Here is a 25,283-nt window from a genome sequence, read left to right as displayed (position 1 = left end):
TACCCCTTACAGAAATGGGCTCCGAGGGGGGAGGGGTCCTGAAGGCAGGGAAGGCACTGGTGCACTACCACAAACAAACAAGACCCAAAACTACAGTAATTAAGGGCTGTGCATACTTCCCTGGCTCGTTACTCCTCGTTAGGGAGAGGAGTGCGGCGGAGCGGAAGAGGAGTCCTGTCACATCCGTCAGAACCTGAAGCTAGTGCCCCGTTTGACCCACCGCGGGCATCTACCCAGAATCCCACTGTGTTTCCACCTCGGGTGGTGCGTACAGGGCGCCGAGTGTTCTCAATCAATGCAGCCGTGGGGAACTTGTCGATTGAGGGCAGGCGGGTGGGTGGGGGTGGTGGAGTACTTTTATGCTCTGGGGCGGAGGAGAACATTTGCATTATCAGCAGGTAGTTCAAGGCTGATGGTGTGTGTGTGTGTGTCTGTAGGGCTCCCATGCTCATTTCTGAGAAGTCTCCGGGAAACAACACAGGTGGGCTTGTCTGAGTGTGGTCACATGACCAGCATGGGGATCAAGTTGGGGGGTCTCACAGAGGGACGGAGCGAGAGAGACAGAGAGATAAAAAGAAGGTGATAGTAAAAAGAGAAAGAGAGGATGGGGGGGGGGCAGAAGTGAGGAAATGGAGGATTCAGCAGGAGAGTGATAGAGGGAGGGAATAAGAACTACACTTAGTGCTTTTTACCCAGAGTCCCTTCAGGCACACTGGGTCTTATTTACCAGGCCTGTAACCGCATACACCTACCACATCACCACCCACGGCCAAGAGACACACATGCACGCGCATGCACACACACACACACACACCTCCATACAAACAAAACACACACACCTTCACACAAACAAAACACACACACACACACAAACACCACTGAGGTCATTGTTGCCTTCACATCAAGCTACAAAGACTCCACTCATAGTACGACTCAGAGAATTTGGCCAGCACTTCTATCTCAAAGAATGGAGGGCAGTCCATTCCCCCTAGTGTTGTTTTCTGGGTTGAGACCGTAGGAAGGCTCAGGTGGGAAGATGGTGGAATTCAAACCTAGGCCAGCAGAGGTAGAAGCTATGTTTGCTTCTAGAGTCGGAGCTCTCAGTCACTACGGCACCATATCTGGGCCACACCTTTAACAGAAGCAACGGCCATAACGTTGTTACAGTAGCAAGAAGGGTAGATTTGGCCCAATCCATAGTGTGCAAGTTGGCTATAATAAGGTCATTTATAGGCCTCATATTGGGTCAACTACTGTTAACGGTAGCTAACATCGTTACCACAGCAACCCATGCAGATAGGTTGGTGATGTCTGGGCACACAAATCTGATCTGATTACTTACAAATAAACATTTGAGAAACAAATCAGATTTGCCTGCAGTCTGAACAAAGCCTTAGATTATGTATGCCATGAATGAATGCAAGGGAGGCACCCATACAGAACTAGGATTCTACACTCACAAGGTGCGGCGTAATAAAGTGCAATTAGCTTCAGTGCGTGCCAGGGTTAGAAATTAACATTTTTTTTCAAGGGCTTTTTTTGCCCCCCTTAAATGATTTCCGCATGCTTTTTTTTTTTTTTCGGGGGCACTGAATTGTTATGATAAACGGTAGGGGTGGGACGGTTCACAAAATGGACGGTTCGGTTTGTATCACGGTTTTGGGGTCACGGTTTTCGGTTCGGTTCGATATACGTTAATTTTTATTAAAATCTAAACATGCTTCTCATTTATAAAAAAATAAATAAAAAGGTTTACAGTGTTACAGTGTTTACAGCCTTAAATAATGTTTGGCACACAAAGACCGAACTGACTGAAAAATATAGGCTACATTTGTCAAAGTATTAACTTAGTGCAAACAAACAATATGCTCATCGGCGCCAATGTTAACGTTAATATCGCCTAATCTATGTTTTAAATTATGGCTATGTGTCTAATCTGCCCATCGCATTATCAAAGACTATTTTCCAGTCAGTGCTGTGAAGGCAGATTGTTTTTTTATCGCGTCGTTTCCGTTTCAGAGCAGTTAGAAAAGCCCCCGTTTTGATATAAAAAACAGCTCATTCTGGAGCATTCTATGAAAATCGTCTTTTAGTGGAATATTCCACAACGTTGATATTCGTCTGCCTTTTTATGAATCGTTTTCAAATAAACGCTAGATGATCAATATTATACGTGCACGCAAGCACATTACGGCCGCGCACTGATAATCGCTCCGTTGATTTCCTCACGGACTTTTACAGTGAAACCGAAAGAAGACATTTCACAAAACAGCTTATAACTTCATCAAACTTACTCTGATTATCCTACCACTGATAACATAGAGTCCTTACCTGACATCAGATGTATCCAACTGGTATATTCCAATTCCTGATCACCATTCGAAAAAATCGATATGTGTATGGATCCAACGCGATACAGTAGAACTCCATGATCCGCGGGGCTCTGAGGCTCCAGAATGAACTCTGGTAACCCCGGCTGGATCAGTGAACTGGAAAATGTGGAGTACCGGATTTTTTTCCCCATTCATTTTCATTGAGTCCATTCCAAAATCACTTATGTCATCTGGGAGACGACAGGGGGCGCTTTTTTCCACAGTGATCGCCGGCGCCCCTCGGCTATACTCGGGTAGGCTCGGGTGATGCAATAACTTTTCAGATCGCAAAAAAAATAAAAAATAATCCGAGAAATCTCGTGAGTGGCATTCTACGTCACTATTAAAAACCCGAGAAATCTCGTGAGTGGCACTCAAAGTGTTAATATATAAACACAAAAAAAACTGTCAACCATGTTTAAATCCCCTGATTGTCAGTTCTTAACACTTTGATCGCCATGGTTCAAATTCATAATTTACCATCCCTAGCCAGCTCTATTTGTCTATGGAGAAGTTCCCCTTCTTTGCAGGGCTATAACTTTTTTAATTCTATTGCTAAATTGCCATTATTATGGCCCATTCAATGTCCTATATCCATTGTTCAGGGTGTAGCAACGATATACTTTTTCATTCACATATTCATACTAAAATATGGTCTAAAGTATAAGTATGTTATTATCGTTTTCTGCAGCTTTCTCCAGAACTTGATTTATAGCTCCAAATGCATTATATTGATGATCAAATACAGTTTGGTAGCGATCGTTGCCAGATGAAAAATTTCAACTGGAGGTACTTCTAGAAGTTACTACGTATCATCTGATATTGACCGGATGGGCGAGGGGGCGTTTATAATTCCGTGGGCAACGTTATACCATTCATCTAGTGTGGGTCATATGATCATCAGATCAGTTAGTATAGAATACGTTAGAAAATAACGCTGGATCTTACCATATCTTCCTCGCGCCGTTGGACGATCAGCGTGGAGTAGACAGTTTTCGATTATGGGATGTTGATCCTGATTAACCATTTCCAGGTTGTATAATAATATATACGTCCAAATAACGTTGTTTATTGAGTTAGGGCGAGCGATTGATTATCCAGTGTGTTGAGATGGAGTCCGGCTACCAATCTGCCGATCGGCCACCAGATGGCGCTCTCGAACCGTTAGACAGTTGAGTGGAGCTCACCAGTACATCTCATGTCTCCAGAGGAGAAATATGATTTCGATCACAGATTTTTGAATTATTGATATCAAAGACAAGTTACGGCGTCTTCGGCAGAATGAGCATGGCGAGGAATGACGTCTAAACACGTCATCGGCGATTAAAGTGTTAATGGAAAGATTCGTTTTCTGCTTGAAATTATTATGTATCTGTCTACATTTATTTAGACTAACATTATTTAAATATTGAGTGCAACTGTGGTGGATTACGTAATTCGGTGAGTTGGAACTATCTATGGGTTGGCGCCGGGTCCCCACGGACATTTTAGCGTGTGGCACCTTCAGCTCTGGTAACGTTAGGAGGAGATCATAACATCAACAAGCAGCACGAAAGCGGCAATAGTCCCGGTTAGAGTTAGTAAAACACAGTTGTATGTTAGCCTTCTTGGATGTTGAATAAACGCCTATCATTGTCTTTAAACACAGCGCCTCTCAGACTCTCATTTCCTCCTCTGCTACAGTAGCTAGTAGCTACGGTGACATTTCATTGACTGTACAGTATTAGCTTGCAAGCTGCGTCGGGCTACCATAGTTAAAACGTGCGTTGTGTTATACAAACTGCTAACACTATGGCAAGATGTGTGTAGGCCTATGTAATGTTAATGGCTATGTTTTTAAAGTCGTAATGAAGATTGATTTATATTGTGCTTGCCATTTTTACACAAACTGACTAGCACCTGGCTGCAGTGCTGCTGCTGCTGCTGCTGCCTGCAGCCAGTGCACTGCTCACCTCTCCCGGCTCCGCCAAATAATTTTTTTTATTTGCGCGTCATCTGAACCGTACGATACACAGACGCTCCATTACCGGATAAATATATATATATAATTAGTAAACTGTCAGGGGCATTTTCTGCCCCCCTTAACTGATTTTCGAGGGCATTTTGTCCATTTTCAAGGGCATTATGCCCCAAGCCCCCGTTAATTTCGAACCCTGGTGCGTGCACCCTCAGGGTGAGGGAATACGATTGATAAGAGAGGCAGAGTTAAAGGGGCCGGTGTCCTGTGTTTAAAGGGGGCTACATAATAGCTGTGTCTCAATTCAGGGGTTGTAGCCTTTGAAGATTAGGGCGTGTCCTTCGTAGACCACGAAGGTCGAACCGAGCGTTGTTAAATGACACGGTCTGGTCTACGGAGGAGACTGGGGCTGACGCATGTCCACTTAAAATGAGGAATCCTCTTGGTGCCTAGATTGGGGAAGCCCTTATATCATGGCACACACATATGCCCATATATGATATATGGACCAAGAGAAGCTCAAAATGGTAGGGATGCCCCGATCGATCGGCCAGCGATTGGTATCGGTCGATATTCAGTATAAATATGAGATCGGTGAATTCCGATAATGCTTTATTTTCGCCGATCGTGAAAACCGATCTAAAAACATGATCCAATTCTTAGCGGAGATCTCACTCGCTGACTCTCTCAGGCACAGAGCTGCAGCGTACTGCTCCGCCTCCTCCTCCTCCTGCCCCTCCCTCACCCGTGTAAACACGGGTCTAGTCTATTCAAGTGGGACCTCCGTGAGCTAACGTTAGCTACCGTTACAAAATGACCCAGTCAACTATTCGCTTTTAGTTTAATACATGAGGCATTGTCAAATGCTATCTAGCCGGCTAGCTACTGATAGCTCCTGATATCAACAAATGCTCCAGCAATAGTCTAGTAGTGTATGATACCTCCATTAGCTCACGTTAGATCACGTTAGCTCACGTTAGCTCACGTTAGCTCACTACAAAATATCCCAGTAAACTAAATAGTTCACTGAGGCGTTGTCTTAACGTTATCTAGCCGGCTAGCAGTAGCTACAGATAGCTCCTGATATCAATGTCTTATAACATTGATTCGATGCATATTCGAGCCCCTGGCTTCCATCGCATGAGGGCATGCTGAATATGATTTGACCAGAGTATAGGGTCCAGCTGCAGCGCCGGAGAATCCTGGCTGGAGCTGGAGGCTACTCGAGTATACACACAGACAGTGGAGCTGTTTGCAGATAGTGAGCATTTTGACTTGTTGCGTGGTGGCGATGTCTCGCAGATAATACAACTACAAGTATGATTATATAATATATATATTTTATTTAAAAAATAAAATAAAAAAACGTATATTGTAAACATTTTTTACCAAAAACTATCGATATCGGATCGGTATCGGCCGATATGGCTCAAGACGATTGGTGATTGGTATCGGTGGCAAAAAACGTGATCGGGGCATCCCTACAAAATGGCCATTAGTGTCATCTGAATCAGACGAATAAAGCAATAATTTTATCCAGATTATTTTATTATTGACACGTCCACTAAGTTTATCAATCTAGCTACTAACTGGGAGACTAATAAATTACAAATAAAGGAATATAGCAGGATGATCGGTCACAATATAAACCTCATGTTGAATGGGGATTCACAGATAAACTGGCCATACGTCAACCCCAGTCCTGTCCCAGCCGCTCAATCTCCGAAAACATTGGAGCAAATTTCCAAACAGGCATTATTTGGTCAAACTGACCACATATTGGGAATCTAGACGGTTACATTCTCGCCTGAATATTAAAACTGTATAATATTGGTCCTAGGTCGTACGTTAAAACAGTGTTCGGCCTTGGTAAATAGTCGGCATATCTGCCCGTTGGTGCGAAATGCCTTCTGGGTTACAGGAAAAGAAGGCTGCATTTCTTTGCTGCATTTGAAGTCTCCGAACTGGGACAGCGGTTTCGTTTTTTTGCGCCATTGTGACGCAATTTGACGCATGCGGTCTTCAAATGCAGCTTTCGAAGGCTACCACCCCTTAATTGAGACACCACGAATGAGTAGGGATGGGGAAAACCTAAACAAATTGCTATTCGATAGTCACTGGGAACTGTTCAACTACTATTTTGAAGGTCGGAAAACAAAAGAAGCATTCATTCCAAAAGTGATCACTGATGCTTGAAATGTGTGAACTTAGTGAAACAAAGCGTAACATCTCCGGTAGGGGTGCACCGATATGAAAATTGGCCACCGATACCGATTGTTCAAGTAACACAATCGGCCGATACCGATATTTGTGTATTATTCTATTTGTATAGTATTTGTAATTTTTTTTAATATTCTTTTTTTTTTATATATTTTTTTGTAATATTTTTTTTTTAATGAAACTACTGTATATTTGTATGTGTATGTTTGTATTTGTAGGCCTCTTTACTTACTTAAAAAAAGGAAACATCAAGAAATATGTTTATGGTATTAGCCATGTAGCACTATCCCTCTCCCAGTATCGTCTGGCGGCCTGCAGATGGATACTGTTCTCTCAACCAGAGCTCTCAGCCAATGCAATATAACCATTTTGATTGACAGTCGATTCGACCAATTACGCCACACCGCTAGCACCCACCTCCTGCTGTCCTTACCACCAATCGGCAAGCGTTTATTCCAGGGTTTCCGTTAGAAAGAATTGTTGCCGGCCTCAGTGTCCGGTAGATTGAAATCTACCGGTCAAATGAGAGAAATTCCGGTCAGAGTTTATTGAGCTTAAAAACAATTGATAGGCAAAAGAATGACAACAAAACAAAAGAATGACATCATCAAGGCATGTAGATTTATAATATTTTTACTTAAAACTAGGCTACTTTTGCGTATAAAGTCATTATATTCCAAATAAAATAAGTCCAGAGACTCGTGCTGCTGCCGACTTTAAATCAAATAGGTGTCTGTGGGCAGTCGCCCGACATTAATAAACAACAGTCTGTTATAATCACATTTTTATGAGCTAACGAATTCCGTTATATTGGACATTTGTATTAATTATATCAAGCGAAGAACTGAGAAATTTGGCAGAGAGAGACGGCAACATTATCGTGGGTTTGCGTGACGACTCTCTCTCTCTCCACCTCCCAATGACTTATTTGCGAGAGTATGTCGATGCAGAGCAGCAGATTCAGCTGTTATTGGCTCTTTTCTGGGGACCGCACAGCAGCGCCCCCCACCCCAACATTGAATTGAAAATGGCTGAATTGGAGTACTGCTGGAGTACTGCATTGTGCTGCTGCTGCTCCGGCTCTGCAGCTTTACAAAAGTTCGCACACCCAGCACTAAGCTCTCGCTGACAACGTCGTTGTCATTATTAGAAGCAACGATGAAACAAATGTAATGATTGTTTCGTTCATCGCATAGGCTATTTAATTTTAGCCTATTTTAATACAATTCAAATAATTAAATTGTGCTTAGACTCAGGGAATTATTTTCACCGGACATTAAGACCGGAGAGATTAAATATGTCGGACTTCAACAGATTTTGCCGGTCAAATACCGGTAATTACCGGCTAACGGAAACGCTGGTTTATTCATTTTCTACTTTCGGGCATGCCGCCATTGTTCTGTTTGCGAGAGCACAACAAACTTAACGTAGCTACGTTAGCTGCCCGGCCTGCCGACCAGCGCTCCACAGCATGACCAAATGAGACATAATGATTTTACTGCAACAAATGTTATAATAAAACAAAGCCTTTCTATACATTTGTCTGGTTGAAAACTTTATTAACAGATTGCAGAATGGGTAGTTGGGTACGGAATGAGCAACGGAATGGAACTGAGCTATGAACGGACTAACGGAGTAATGCCTTGCTTACTTCTATCTTCGGGTAAATAATATGCTTGTTATTGAACGTGTAACACTAACTATATAACGTTAATGCCACAAAACGAATGTTTGTGTCATTTTAACAGCAGATACTTTCTTAAATGCCATCTTCCCGAGAGAGGGTGTTGACTGGGAGTTGTGTTATAAATAGCATTGAACAGCTAACCGAAAGCTAGCGTTAACTATTGTTAAAGGTTTAGTCATAACGTTACCTTGGCTAAAGTTGGGGCTATTCATAATCCAGCAATAATGGCTGCAGACCTGCAAGCAAAGTACAGCAAGTTGGCAAAGGAGTATTCCAACGCAAATCACATTTTCACCAGTAACGTTAGTTTTGCATCTCCCGGTAGCTAATGCTAGCTAACCTAGCTCATGTTAGCGTCGTCACTGAGCGACCACCTCGCGTACACAATTAATGACATGTTGCGGACAGCCATATCGGTGACAATGTTTAGCTTTTAGTGCCAAATGATAAGAGTCTGAAGCGGAGTCTCAAAAGAGAATGTTGAATATTTAGTAGTAACTTTGATGCAGTAGCTTGTGTGTGTGTGTGTGTGGGACTAGGGATGGGTATCGTTAGGATTTTATCGATACTACTACTCTTATCGATACTGCTTAACGGTTCGGTACTTTATCGATACTCTTATCGGTTCTTTTTGATTATTTTTTTATGATTTTTATATTTGCAGTTGAGAGCATTGGTCATCTCCCTACAGTAAAGATTAGAAATGATTGAATTATTGTAAATTTGTGTGGAGTGGTGGGAATAGCTGCTTCAATAATAACTTATAACAACAACAGACAAGTTAGACAACTATGTATACAAAAAAACGATATACACTGAATGATTAGTTGTTACCTAAAGTCCTTGGACTCCACTGTAGAGAACGGGTGCAGGCCTTTGACAACACACTTTGTCACAGCCCTGTGACACTCGTTCACCCTATCCTCTGTCATCTTTCCTCTAGCTGCTAGGGGGGAGAAAGGACTTTGGGTGGTGGAGGTAGAGGGAGGATGTGTGGTGGGCTCACTGGCCTGGGACACATTGGTGGCTGACGCCTCAGCTTGACGATCTATAAAAAGTTTTTAGATTGTAGTATTTGTAGCTAAACAATTATTTTGTTTATTAGCCTATTTGTAATAATTCGTTATTAGCCTAGGAAACTCCGTATCTTGGCTTACCGGCTGCAGTGGACGTGGATGCAGATGGACCACTGCGCGCAAGGCAGTCGAATACGGCGCATTTCTGCACTCTAATATCATGTTTTGCCAACAAATGTTTTGATAGGTTGCTCGTATTGCCACCCTTACTGGCAAATGTTTTGTTGCACTTGTGGCAACGTGCATTGTCGGCATTGACCCTTGTAAAGTATATCCATACTTTAGAACGCTTCGCTCTATCCGCCATGATCACGACTCAGTGCATGCAGAGCTGCTGTCTGTGTGCTGCGCGCTATAGCACGGGGCGTCGGGGACAGAACTTTCATTAAGGAGTACCCGTATGTAGTACCCGTATGTCTATGTGTAGCACTAGCGAGCGACTCGCGAGGAGTGTGTGTAATAATTGACTCGCTGGCTGCGGCTCGCTTCTCGTGCAGAGACAGAGAGAGGATCGTTCGCAACTTTTAAATAATAATAATAATAATAATAATAATAATTTCTCTAGAGTATCGATAGCAGTACCGAGGACGTCGGAGCTTATAAATACTCCGGTATTTTCTAATATAGTACCGGTTCCCGTTCAAAACCGGGGTCCGGGGGGCATCCCTATGTGGGACTGGGGCGGGGCCGGCGTTGTGCAGGATGCGACTGAATTTATCGGCTACTGCCATCGGCACATTTGAGCTTATCGGCCGATTGTTGACGATTGCAGTCAACAAGGCACTTATCGGCCGATACCGATACCCGACCGATACATCGGTGCACCCCTAATCTCCGGTCTCTTTTTTTTCTGTTTCCGAATATGTACTGTAGAGACGGAGCCTCCATATATTTTTTTTAAGACACAACGATAGTCAAAATACATTAGTAAATGGGGGAAATATCTGGAATTTCACTCATTATAACTTGGTTGGTGGGCTCACTTGCCTAAGACAACGGTGTTGCATATGATTATCTCAGTTACAACTGTTCGCATATAGGCTTTGGAGGTGTAAAAGTGGCGAAGGTACAGTTACTTTAGATCACACTGGACCTGAGAGAGGGGAGGGTACAGTTCAGGAATAAGATAACTTAGGTGAATGAGTACCTGACAAGTGTATGTATATGTCGAAAATCATGTGGTCTATGTATTAATGTAGATTTATTTTCAGTTTAATGTATTTTTTTTAAATTTTTTTGGGTGTTGTCATTGTAGTCTTGATGTTGGTGGTCTAGGGGTGTGTGTTGTCTTTCAGGACCGACCTACAGTATGTTGATTCAAATGTTTTTGTTGTCCTGATGTCCTGTGTGTGCAAAAAGAACACATTTCAATAAAGTATAAGTCATAAAAAAAGACACAACGATAGTCGTAATAACTATTTGATTTGGTCCCAGCCCTCCTTCTGAAAATACGTTATACTAATGTTGAGGCTGCTGTCATCATCCATTACCCTTTTATGACACCAAACAGCAGGTCTCTCCTGTCGAGGACCATATAACCAAGCAGGGTTTCAATCAAATCAGTCCAAGGTACCAATTGTCTGGTGTATTTGGAGCGACTCACACACATGGTGAGAGCCACGTAGTACAACGTATGGTGTGGCAGGCACCCGTTACCGTTGTGACCAACACTATCGGTTACCAAGGAAACCAGATAACAACGGTGGCTAAGAGCACTTGGTGGCTCTAGCTGTGTCAATACTAGCCTTTCTTCAGCGGGCTGAGCACACACACACACGCACGCGCGCGCACACACACACACACACACACACATGAGGGAGGGAGGGATCGTGCATGTAAACACACACACACACCAGCGTTTCCGTTAGCCGGTAATTACCGGTATTTTACCGGCAAAATCTGTTTAAGTCCGACATATTTGATCTCTCCGGTCTTAATGTCCGGTGAAAATAATTCCCTGAGTCTAAGCACAATTTGATTATTTGAATTGTATTAAAATAGGCTAAAATTAAATAGCCTATGCGATGAACGAAACGATCATTACATTTGTTTCCTCGTTGCTTCTAATAATGACAACGACGTTGTCGGCGAGAGCTTAGTGCTGGTTGTGCGGACTTTTCTGAAGCTGTAGAGCCGCAGTACCAGCAGTACAATGCAATATTCCAGCAGTACTCCAATTCAGCCATTTTCAGCCAATGTTGGGTGGGGGGCGCTGTTGTGCGGTTCCCAGAAAAGAGCCAATAACAGCTGAACAGCTGCCCTGCAGCGCCATACTCTTTGCAAATAAGTCGTTGCGAGGTGGAGAGAGTCGTCACGCAAACCACGATAATGTTGCCGTCTCTCTGCTTTCTCAGTTCTTCGCTTGATATAATTAATACAAATGTCCAATATAACGGAATTCGTTAGCTCATAAAAATGTGATTATAACAGACTGCTGTTTAGTGTCGGACCGACTGTCCACAGACACGGTCTATTTTATTTCAAGTCAGCAGCAGCACGGAGTATCGAGGGACTTATTTTATTTGGAATATATTAATGACTGTATACGCAAAAGTAGCCTAGTTTTAAGTAATAATATTATAAATCTACATGCCTTGAGGATGACATTCTTTATATAGCCTGCCTATCAATTGTTTTAAAGCTAAATAAACTATGACCGGAATTAATCTCATTTGTCCGGTAGATTGAAATCTTGCAGGTCACGGAGACCGGCAACAATTTTTTCTAACGGAAACCCTGACACACACACATGAGAGAGGGAGCGTGCATGTAAACACACACACATGAGGGAGGGAGCATGCATGTAAACACACACACACACACACACACACACACACACACACACTGTCCAACGTTTGGACTACTCTGTCACATCATGCTGATCATTGTCTGTTAACTTATGACCTTTAATATCTTTATTCTATAGAATAATCATGTAAACATTAAATGTAGTAAAGAGTCAGATATGTTAATGTGATTATTGTCATTATTCAATATTGATTTATTCCAGTGTTGCTATGTGACTTAAAGGGATGATTCCGGTTTTTAAGGAACTGTATTTCAGTCAATAAAAAGGCATTTGGTTTTTGTCAATATTTGAAGCAGAAGTGAATAGAAATTAAAATTAAATACACTCCTGAAAAATCACATTCCAAGCAGTTTCCTGTTACATAATACACTTGATCCAAAAGGATTTGCAGATGATTTATCAAATAAATGGTCAGTCTTAGGTAGAGCTGCCGCGGTATTGATTATTTCCTTACCGCACAAATTTGCAAAATATTTCCTACCGTCGCGGTTTTTACCGCACGCACACAAAAAATTAAAAAAAAAAGTTTGAATTTTTCTTTTTTTTAGTAGTAGTCTACTCTTTATAGCATATAGCCTGCCTCTAGTCTAAATGTCTATCTTTAGAGGATGACTTTGCAGCATGAATATTGTTTGGGATTCGGCAAGCACGCATTCGTTATTAAAAGTGAAACACGGATTCGAAGTCTCCCCTCTGGTCGTGCGCCGTTCACTAGGTGTCGCGGGCAGGAGTGGTAGCGGCGCGCCCGCCGGTTACCCCCCCGACCCTTTCTTCTTCTTATTATTATAACGTTACTACTTATGATTACAAAGGCATTCGATTTGTGGCATTAACGTTAGTATAGTTACACGTTCGTATTTACCGGACCATAGCAAGGCAAGCGTTACTAAATTAATATCTAAGTTCCTTTCTTTGCTCAGAGCGTGCCGAGTTGTACCCATTCTGCGGTCTGTTAATAAAGTTTTCAATCAGACAAGTGTATAGAACGAAGGGCTTTTATTATAACATTTCGTTGCAGTAAAATCATTATGCCTCGTTCCCTGAGGAGCGACGGCAATCCACTCCGGTCTCCGGTGGGAGCTAACGTACTATTAGCCGTGTTGTGACTGAGCTCTGATCAATGGCTCATGGCTGAGATTCAGGAAGTAAAAGCACTTCGCGTATCTCTTCTGACCAATCTGTGGTCTGCAGTGTTTCATGTGACTTTTCTGGTACCCAATAGGGTCGCTTGGAATCTCGACAGAGAAGTAGGGTATATCTGCAGAGCCACAAGCCCAACGAGAGCGTAATAATAATAATAATATAATAACAAACAGCGGTGATGCCGGTATTCAGCCCAACGCTGCGGTGGGCATGATGTAACAGCGATACCGCGGTAATACCGATACCGCGGCAGCTCTAGTCTTAGGCCTGCCGCGATAAGCAATAAATCGATTAATTGCCGCGATAATTAAAATTAATGCAATGATTTTGACGGGCGCGATTAATTGCTATTTGCGCGTTTGTTTTAATGAGGCGGAACCAGTACCCCTCGTCAGTCACTCCGTGTGGGGGGCCGCTGGCCTTACTACAGAGCACAGCACGGGAGCTCCGTGGGGCAACGCCACATATAGCTTAACTACATTTCTCAATAGTGTTGCTCCTTTTAACCAAATAGCGTTCTTTGTAGTGTAACGTTAGCTATTTTTAGACCCAAGTAGTTACTCGCTACTGCCCGGAGAAACTGGACTGCTAAATAAAGATTAAAGATCTAGTGTTGATGCTCATTCAATGCCAACAACATTAGCTAAATAGCTAACAAACGAAATACAACGTATAGCATAGCTACAACACAGAATAACTTTAATACAATTACATGCATCATTGTTTACAATGAACGGGTGGGACTAGTCAAAGGACTGGACACGGGGACAAGTTAAACATGAATAAATTTATTATAACAGGTAATCGAGTTGCGCTCCCGTGCCTACGCACCACAGGGCTATTCTATTCTATACGGCTTTGACGCTTCCTCCTCATCGTTGATTGCCTGTAGTAGCTGCATCTAACGTTAGTAGCTAACGTTAAAACTAACCTAAAGTTAGTTGCTCACCAACAATCTCAACATTTGTTTTATCATTAGCTCAAAAACACAGAACCGGAGAGACAAGTTGGCCGCTCATAGATGCTGCTAGGATAATAACAACAATACTTCCGCTCCGGTCGGTGGGCTTCAAAATAAAAGTCTAAAACACCGGAAAAGACGGAGCGGTGGGCTTCAAAATAAAAGTTTTGGGAAATAAATTTCTCAAAAAATAATTCTCTAACCGGTCGCAATAATATCACTTATCGCAATATTTTCGGGGGCAATTAATCGCCCAGCAAAATGTGTTATCGTGGCAGGCCTAGTCAGTCTCATTGCTAATTTTCGCCTTCTAACTTCTAATGTTTCTCAAGAACTGTCTGTGTAAAGCCAGCCAGAATGATAGTTATGTACAACAGGAGTTATGCACAGGAGTAGGCAGGCTACGCTGGAAAGGTTCAGTGAATTGTTTCCAGTCAAGTGAATGGACAAGAGATTGATAAATTGTGACAGTCAGTAACTGAGAAGTCTGAGAGTAAAATCATTAACAGTAGTGTAGTAAAAGGATCAGCTGTAAAGGAATGTGAATCACTACCCACTTTCAAAAACACTCTCAAAGAACACCTTTGAGAAACTGGCCCCTACAAATGTCCTAACCCAGTTGTACAGTAAATGACCAAACTGCTTTGTCAGTATTCCAATGTACAATCTGTCCAATGTCCAATGTCAAATCTGGTACGTCATAAATGTATAGATGTAGCAGTACTGTCTATCTGTATGTTGTGTGTGTCATATGTTATGATGAATTGAAAATGGGGGACCCTGATGTAAACAAGACGAAAGTCTTTCTCTGGTCTGCATCCCCTTAACAATTGTATGTATTGAGCTGTACTGTACCCATTCTGCAATCTGTTAATAAACTTATCAATCAATCAGTCGTGACTCACAGTAAGGAGATTCAGTCAGTCGTCTGATCCTCTATTATTCTCTTGTTTCCATTCCCAGACACACCCTTCATTACACACACGCGGTCTCACTATCTCACTTCTACACAAACACATCATCTATTCCCTCCTAGACGGAGTAACACACATGCAGGCCACACACACACACACACACACACACACACACACACACACACACACACACACACACACACACACACACACACACACACACACACACACACACACACACACACACACACACACACACACACACACACACACACACACACACACACACACACACACACACACACACACACACACACACACACACACACACACACACACACACACACACACACACACACACTTTTCACTCATAACTACTTTCAAGGCAAATTCTATAGTTCATATCATATTCATATCTGCTTGGGCCCACAGGGCAAAGCAATCCTATATCTAAATCAGTGGCGGCTCTGCCACTAGGGGCGCACGGGCGCCGCCCCACCTGCTGTTAAATCAGAGAAGAAGAAAATAAAACTTTTTAGTTTTTTGTTTTATAGCCCTATAAATAATATAAACATGTTTAAAATGAATAATATTTACTCATTTTAAGTATGTTTGTATTTCCAATGCACAATATAACGTTATTATCTAAAATAAAAAACACTCGTTTTCCTGAGCAGGAAGTGACGTTTTTTTTATTTTTTTGTATTTCTCTGCCCGGGCTAGACGCGATAGCGCTCTGAGTGCGTGTCACAGTTTGATCGCTGTATCCGTCACAGCCAATCAGTGCATAACGCGTTGTGCGTTGAAATATGACTATTATGTTGGAATCCGGGCGCGATTTGAAGCGGTCTAGCCAGTAGCGTCAAGAATTTCTGTAGCCGCATTTCGCGGAGACGCTCTCTGATTGGCCGACGCCAGTATTTTTTTCCGTAGCAGAATTTCACAGAGACGATCTCTGATTGGCCGAATCCAATTTCTAATGTTCCAATTCTAGCTTATTCCTAGGTTGGTCCGTTGGTGGTAGGAGATAGTTGTGTTGTTGTGAGATGCAGGCAGCTGTTTGTCTTAGAGCGTGCCGTGACTGCAAGTTCTTTAGACTGTTAAGCTTAGGCACTCTTTCAAAGTTGGTTAAGGTTAGAGTTTGTCTTAGAGCATGGCGATAGAACGCCAGGTAGTTTGCAGTCTGTTTGAGCGGAAATGGACAAAGGAATGAAGTACTTGTGTTGTGTGGTGCTGCTAACTGCTAACAAGCTAACACTTGGCTAACAAGCTATATGGCGGATGCAGTCTGGACACAGTGGACAGTGGTCTGGAATACATCAACAGTGGATTATACACTACTTTATCAAGGCAAGCCCTCCTGCCCTGGACGTGTCAACTAAACAGTGAGTCTCTCTCTCTCTCTCTCTCTCTCTCTCGCTTTTGGATTGAAAATACGTGGATTATGGCTTGTTCAATCCCATCACATCCCACTCCACTGACACATGCCTTCTCTATTTGAATGACCACATCAAACAAGAGGTGGACGCAGGCAAATACTGCGGCATGGTCATGCTGGACCTACAAAAGGCCTTTGACACGGTCAATCACTCCATTCTGATTGACAAGCTAAAAGCAATTGGTTTTGATAGTCTATCAGTGAGCTGGATGCAATCCTACCTTGAGGGGAGAGAACAGATGGTGGAGGTAAACGGTACCCTATCCCCCCCCCTCACAGTGAGCTGTGGTGTTCCACAAGGAAGCATACTAGGACCGCTACTGTTCCTAATTTATGCAAATGACATGTCGTCAGCTTGTGACTGCAACTTGTTCCTGTTTGCGGACGACTCAGCCCTGCTGGTCTCTGACAAGAACAAGTTACAGGTTGAAAAAACCCTCAGCTCGGAACTAGGCAGAATCTGCATATGGCTCGCTGATAAACTATCATTACACATGGGCAAAACAGAGTCCATTCTCTTCGGTTCAAATAACAAACTCAGCAAGACCGACGGCTTCTCAGTTACAGTGGGTGACTGACAATATTGTCACAAGGAAAGATGAAATTACCTACCTGGGTTCCATCCTAGAGGCTAATCTCTCCTGTGACAAAATGGCATCCAATGTAATAAAAAAAGTCAACCAACGAACTCGATTCTTGTACCGGATCTCCTCTCTGGTAAACAAGAATACCCTGAAGACTCTGGCAGGAGCACTCATTCAGGGGTACTACGACTATGCTTGCACCTCATGGTACCAAAGCACCTCAAAGGCGCTAAAAACAAAATTACAAACATCTCAAAACAAACTGGTCAGACTACTGCTTGACCTTACTCCTAGAACCCACCTCACCCCTGCCCACTTTGACAACCTAGGATGGCTTAGAGTAGACGACAGAGTACAGCAACTTGCAATGGGCCTGGTCTACAAGATACACTACACGACCAAGGTACCCATGTACATGTCAAAATACTTCCCAAAGGTCAGTGAATACCACGATCACAACACCAGAGGGAGCTCCACAAATCATGTTAAACCCAGATTCGGCTCAAATAAGGGACTAAACACGTTTCGCAATTATGCCACATCAATGTGGAACGCCCTACCCAAAGCTGTAAAGGAATGTGGATCACTACCCACTTTCAAAACCTCTCTCAAGGGACACCTACGGGAGACTGCAATTCAACACTGGCCCCTGTAAATATCCTAACCCAACCCCCTCCAATGTACAGTAATTTACCTAGTATGGTTGTCAATAGTCCAATGTACAATTTTGTTTGTTTGTACAGTGTCTCCCCCCCCCCCCCCCTCAATGTACAGTTTTGCCAATGTACAGTCATTTACCTAGTATGGTTGTCAATAGTCCAATGTACAATTTTGTTTGTTTGTACAGTGTCTCCCCCCCCCCTCAATGTACAGTTTTGCTTGTTTATACAGTGTGCCCCCCCCCCCCCCCCCCCAACCACCTCCAATGTAGACTACCCAGTATGGTTGTCAATATCCCAGTGTACCCAACCCCCCCCCCCACCCAACCTCCTCCAATGTACAGTTTCTACGTCAAATGTATATACTCCCTTTTCCTGACTCCTTCTGTATCACAAACAGTACTGTATTTGCAAATCTGGTATGTCATAAATGTATAGATGTAGCAGTACTGACTATCTGTATGTCATGTATGTCATATATGTCCTGATGAATTGAAAATGGGGGACCCTGATGTAAACAAGACGAAAGTCTTTCTCTGGTCTGCATCCCCTTAACAATTGTGTGTATTGAGCTGTACTGTATTGTACCCATTCTGCAATCTGTTAATAAAGTTTTCAATCAATCAATCAATCAATCAATCAATCAATATCGTCTATGTTTGAATGAATGAATGAATGAGAACTTTATTAACAGATTGCAGAATGGGTACAATACAGTACGGCTCAATACACACAATTGTTAAGGGGATGCAGACCAGAGAAATACGTTTGTCTTGTTTACATCAGGGTCCCAGATTTTCGATTCATATCGATAGTTTAATAGCTAGCCTTGGCTCGTTTAACAATATGCAAAATATGTGTACAGCCCTGTACTCATACTGAAGTTATTCTTGGTATATAATAGGTCTGATTGTGTAATGAATCGATTCCACGTCGCGCTGTGTGTGAGAGAGAGAAGGAGAGAGGGAGAGATCTGCGTGTGTTTGGAGACGGAGCGAGTTTTGTTTCTAACTTTTCTATTTATATATTGTGTTTCAAGTTGTGAATTAGACTATACTTTATTTGACTGGTTGTGTGTTGTTGTAGTAACAGCTGAGCGACTCGTTCATAAGAGCCGATTCATTGCCGTGAGCGTGAGTCGAATCGCTCACGTCTTGCCATGAGTCGGTTGCGTGGTACTGTACATGTTTGCAAAATGTTTGGTATAGCGCCCCTAGTGGCGAAGCATCCACGAGCCGCTACTGATCTAAATGTGATTTCAGATCAAAGTAGCCTATATCTGAATGTGATTTCAGATAAAAGTAGCCTATATCTGAATGTGATTTAATATTATGAGCCTATGCTATAGTCTACTTCAGCAAGTTTTGGTGATGAAATGTATTTCCAGACAATTGAACACAGGCATGCAACATGAACTAGGCTGAATCAAGGGCTTATGTTTTGTTCAAGTTTTCAAAAGCTATAGGATTTCTGTTGTCCTAGCTATGGCCCAGAGTGCTGATGTCACGTGTTAGTGCCAACCACACACGCAATTTCTGTACACAGACACACCCACAGGAGCTTAACATTGTGCATATTTTAATACCCCCCCACAGCCCACACTCACTCTCTCTCTCACACACGCGCGCGCACACACGTACACACACGCACACTCTGCCATCACTTGTACCCATCTCCATCTGTAATGACATAATTATACTGCAACCCCTATGTCCAACTAACCCAACCCCCACCCCCTTGCCCCCCACCCCGTGTTGGCTCCTTCCGCGGCTTACCTGGAAGATTAGCACTTTAAAGTGATTCCTCTTCAACAGGTGGCTGTGGTTGGCCTCCAGTCGCTTCACCAGGACCGCCTGCTTGTCCATGCGCTCCTTCACCTCCTTCATGTTCCCACTGACTTTACGCGAGCGCTCCAGGAGCTTGCTGACGCTGTTCGAGGTGCTGGTGTGGTTCTTGGACAGGCGGGTGACGTCCCCTTGAACGCCCCGCACGGCGCCCTCCAGGTCGGCCTGCCGCTGTTCCATCCTCCGCTGGTTCTCTTGCACCGCCTCCAGCATGTTGACCAATTTATCGAGCAGCGCCACCACCGTGATGGCGCTCACCTGGCCGCCTGCAGCGGGGCTGCCTGCCACGGCGCAGGCAGTGGGGCTCGACGGACTTTTCAACCCCAAGCGGGTGAGTGTGTTGGTGGGGGAGGACGGGGCAGAAGTCTGGCTAAAGCTCGGGATGAGAAGTTCCATGTTTTCTAGCTGCGGCTGCAGCGGGCTGGCCGGGTTGCTGCTGGAATTGGAAATGCTGCTGCGCTCGGCGTGTGACGAGTCTTCTCCCATGGTTCCGAATGGGTCAGGTGTCCCACTTGACTTGAGATCGTGGAGCAAATGGAGAGAGAATACCGTGTGTGACTTTTAGACGTAAAACGTCTCACACAAACGGTATGGTGGTGGCCGCTGTCTCCAGTAGATATGGACAGATTGTGGAGATTGTTTCACTTGGATGTTTTGGTGTCCACTCCACCCCCCCCCTCTCTCTCTCTCTCTCTCTCTCTCTCTCTCTCTCTCTCTCTCTCTCTCTCTCTCTCTCTCTCTCTCTCTCTCTCTCTCTCTCTCTCTCTCTCTCTCTCTCTCTCTCTCTCTCTCTCTCTCTCTCTCACACACACACACAACTTTCAAAACACCTCCCTTGCAAGCCAATGGGAGGGGCTTTGTTGCTGTGGAAACTGGCCTAGCCCTAAATTGAGAGGGAGATAGAAAAGAGGCATTGTGTGTGTGTGTGTTTGTCGACTAATTGATACATTTATTTCATAGACAGATTTGTAACATTTTACTTACCATAATGAAGAGGGAACTACCTAATGTTGGTCAACTAAGACCAAACCTGCCTCTTTGAACTGCTGCGGTCAGGCTATTTATTAAAGAGATTTGCAATACATTCATACCTCATTTGCATTAGCACCTTACCTTAAAGTTTTTTACCTCATTGTCTGCATTTGTACCTCACTGTTTACTCATTTTACTCACTGTACTTAGATTGTACTTAGGCTGTACTTTAGATTGTGTATTGTGTATTGTATATTGTATATTCCTCTTTTACTTAATTTTTTATTAACTTTTTTACTGTATGAAGCACACTCTCAGGGGCTCATACTGAACCAAGCATTTCACCGTAAAGTACATGTATTTTATTGTGACAAGCTGACAACTAATAAACAAACTTGAAACTTGAAACCTAACGATTAATCGACTAATGGACTATAAGGGGGCAGCCCTAGTGTGTAGGAAAGCAACACATGTACCTTGAAACGGCCTGACCTCCCCAGTGACCCTACGAATTAACAGCAGCTAATAATGCAAGTTTTAATCCAATTAAAGGATTTGTTGTACACGTGAATGTAATAACATAAGGTGAGATAAACAAAAACAATGTAGCAATACAGTACAATTGTGATTAAAGTAATTCTGTCTAATTAGAAAAGTAATCCATCCATACATCCATGAAAACTAGCTTATAAGCAACCTCTGGCACATTTACATGATGTGGAAACTGAAAATGTTGATTAATGTGCAGCTTCCTTGGGTAAAAGATAAAGACACATCCCTGTGTACATTGAATTTTGACTTTCCTGTTCCTCTAACAGCAGTCCCTCTATCTCACTGAATCAGGTTAACCTCTATGTCACTGAATCAGGTTAACCTCTATCTCACTGAATCAGGTTAACCTCTATCTCACTGAATCAGATTAACCTCTATCTCACTGAATCAGGTTGACCTCTATCTCACTGAATCAGGTTAACCTCTATCTCACTGAATCAGGTTAACCTCTATCTCACTGAATCAGGTTAACCTCTATCTCACTGAATCAGATTAACCTCTATCTCACTGAATCAGGTTAACCTCTATCTCACTAAATCAGATTAACCTCTATCTCACTGAATCAGGTTAACCTCTATCTCACTGAATCAGGTTAACCTCTATCTCACTGAATCAGGTTAGCCTCTATCTCACTGAATCAGGTTAGCCTCTATCTCACTGAATCAGGTTAACCTCTATCTCACTGAATCAGATTAACCTCTATCTCACTGAATCAGATTAACCTCTATCTCACTGAATCAGGTTAGCCTCTATCTCACTGAATCAGGTTAACCTCTATCTCACTGAATCAGATTAACCTCTATCTCACTGAATCAGGTTAACCTCTATCTCACTGAATCAGGTTAACCTCTATCTCACTGAATCAGGTTAACCTCTATCTCAACCTCTATTTATTGATGAAGGATTGCACTACAACTCGTACACCTTACTGTAAATTGTACCTAAATTGTACCTCATCCCATTTCTGCTTTGCACTATATAGTACTGTACATTAGTACACTGCATAGTATTGTATATTATATGGTAACTCAGAACATTGTACATATGTCTATACCGAACACTGTGACCTCATTTTCTTCTTCTAAATTACATGCTATACTATGTTATTTGATACTATCTTGTCTAGCACAGTCTCTGGAGCGTAACAGTAAGAAGCATTTTGTATGAAAGTATTCTGTACTTCTGTATGACAACTATTAAAGAAACTTGAAACTTGAACTTGAAACTATCTCACTGAATCAGGTTAGCCTCTATCTCACTGAATCAGGTTAGCCTCTATCTCACTGAATCAGGTTAACCTCTATCTCACTGAATCAGGTTATCCTCAGTGCCTCTATCTCACTGAATCAGGTTAGCCTCTATCTCACTGAATCAGGTTCGCCTCTATCTCACTGAATCAGGTTAGCCTCTATCTCACTGAATCAGGTTAACTTCTTGCACAAGAAATGCTGAAATGCCTCAGATGCTGTGGCAGAGTTGGTCTTATATGAACTGAGAAATATTCAACAGTTTTGTATTTCTTTTTATTTATTTCTGTTTTTGGTCGATTTTTATTTGTTTGTACTACCGGGCAGTCCGGTAGAGAGAGATAGAGAGGAAGAACGGGAGACAGAGCGGGGGGAAGACATTCGGCAAAGGACGCCGGGTCCAGGAATCGAACCCGGGTCAGCCGCTTCGCGACGCAGCCCGTTACATGGGTCGCCACTTGGGTGCCCAGTTTTGTATTTCTATATTCATTATTGTTCATTGAATGGTTAACATCTACAAATATATACCGGCCCATTTACGACAAAAATAAAAACAAAGATGCTCAATCTCCTCAGCACTGAATCAGAGGTACAGTACATACATACAGTATGCAAACTAAATCACTCCCATTCAGCCAAGGCATGCAGTGCAGTTCATCCACACTATGATATCATATAATATCGTTCTCTTTTGTCTACGGCTTTTTCCTCTATTTATTTTAATTTGTATTTATTTATCCATTTTACCCAAAACACAAACACATCAGACAAATCAGAATAGTAAAAAGTAAAAACATCACACAACAACACAAACTTAAGAAAACCACTATGTACATATGCTGAAGCTCAAGTAGTGCACTCCCTACACAAACAAGTTTCAAGTTTGTTTATTATTTGTCACATATAAAATACATGTACTTTATGGTGAAATGCTTGGTTCTGTATGAGCCCCTGAGAGTGCTTCATACAGTAAAAAAAATAAGTAAAAAAGTAAGTAAAAGAGGAATATACAATATACAATACAATATACAATCTAAAGTACAGCCTAAGTACAATCTAAGTACAATGAGTAAAAAAAAGTTAAAATGCAGACAATGAGGTACAAATGTGGACAATGAGGTAAAAAACTTCAAGGTAAGGTGCAAATGCAAATGAGGTATGAATGTAGTGCAAATTCCTTTAATAGATAGATACATATAATGTAGTGTTAAAGTGTCTAAAGTGAGTGTCAAGGTGAGTGTTTGTTTAAAGTGAGTGTCTGCATCATCATGTGGATGTGTGTGCAATGAGTGTAGAGGATGGTTTGACAACAAACCATACGTATATTAATACATCTCTCCCCAGGTATATCCAACAGACCCTATACACACACACACACACACACACACACACAGACACACACACACACACACACACACACACACACACACACACACACACACACACACACACAAACACGCATAGCATGCCCACAGGCTACTGCCTACAACGGCAAAAATCAACAACCTCATTACTAATAGTGTTGATTTGTATGACCAATATTACACATTTACAATGTTATACTATTCCACACTAATTATATCTTATTTGCTATAATGGTGTGTGTATCCGTTATGGCTTATGGCAATTATTTGTTCCAAAATAAATTGGCTCTTCAGTGTATTCTTAAAACAACATAGACTCAGATTGGTTCTGCATACAGTTTTGAATATCTTATCTTGTGAATATCTTAACAAAACTAGACCATTAGTCTTGCAAGTGAAACCGCTGCAATATGACACAGATAGTATCTAACAGAAAGGTAATCGACCATGGAGCTACCCTTGTGAACCCCAGAATTCTGCACGGGTGTGTGTGTGTGTGTGTATGCGTGTGCGTGCATGTGTGTGTGTGTGTGTGTGTGTGTGTACCCATGCGTATGTATGTGCATGTGTGTGTGTATGTGCCCATATGTGTACCAGGCAGCCCCCCCTCTTGTTTTCCTGTTCTGTGCTCTGGCCTGGGACACTGGAAATGTGGAAATCCCTGTTTCAACAATGAGCTCATCTATGCCCGTGGCACAATCCCAGGGTCTCTCTCTCTCTCTCTCTCTCTCTCTCTCTCTCTCTCTCTCTCTCTCTCTCTCTCCCTCTCTCCATCTCACACACACACAGACACACACCACACAAGCATAACATACAGTAGATAGATAGATAGATAGATAGATAGATAGATAGATAGATAATGTTATTAACGTATGAAGGAATATAGCATATAACTCAGAATATAACTAGGGAAATTACTAGGGTATCACAGCAGCATTAGAAAATTCTTCCGGTATCCATTTGATCAGTAGTTCAGAGAGAAGAACCACGGACAATCAAAACTAATAAAAAAAAGCATCAAACAAACTACAAACAACAGAATACATCAGACATCGCTAAGCAAGTGGTGGCAAATTATGTTTCCCCTCTGGGATTAAGAAATAAACCATACCATACCAAGTGAGTGCTTTTTGGGGAGATTTTAGCCTCACTTTGAAATAGTGAGGTGTAATCTTTTGGTTAGGTTTAGGGTTAGTTTAGGGTAAGGGTTAAGGTAAGGCATGTAGTGGTTATGGTTAGGGCGCTATGTAATTAATGTACAGTAGCTAATGGAATTCAGGTAACCATCCTCACAACTGTAGCAGTACCAGGCTGTGAGCGTGCGTGCGTGTGTGTGTGTGTGTGTGCGTGCGTGCGCTGAGCTTCCATGTGTGCTGCACTCGTTCTTGTGCAAGTAAAGAGTACTCCTATGTACTTATCTATGGAATCGATTCCCCCAGTACAAAGTAACGCATGAATGCCACAACAAGAATCCACTTTATAAC

General features: G+C 42.5%; 1 protein-coding gene across 1 annotated transcript in view; it reads right to left on the bottom strand.

Annotated features, from left to right (window-relative positions):
• Positions 1–20,333, bottom strand: part of cavin2a (caveolae associated protein 2a) — a 65,573-nt gene extending 45,240 nt beyond the window's left edge. Inside the window, exon 1 of the mRNA XM_084310756.1 lies at positions 19,596–20,333. Within this exon, the coding sequence (XP_084166882.1) occupies positions 19,596–20,150 (555 nt within the window). The 5' untranslated portion in view covers positions 20,151–20,333. The remainder of the gene's footprint in view (positions 1–19,595) is intronic.
• Between the last annotated feature and the right edge of the window lie 4,950 nt (positions 20,334–25,283).

Source organism: Notolepis coatsorum (genome assembly GCF_963971535.1).
Source record: "Notolepis coatsorum genome assembly, chromosome: 3".
Lineage (NCBI taxonomy): Eukaryota > Metazoa > Chordata > Actinopteri > Aulopiformes > Paralepididae > Notolepis > Notolepis coatsorum.
This window is presented reverse-complemented; position numbering and strand designations above follow the sequence as displayed.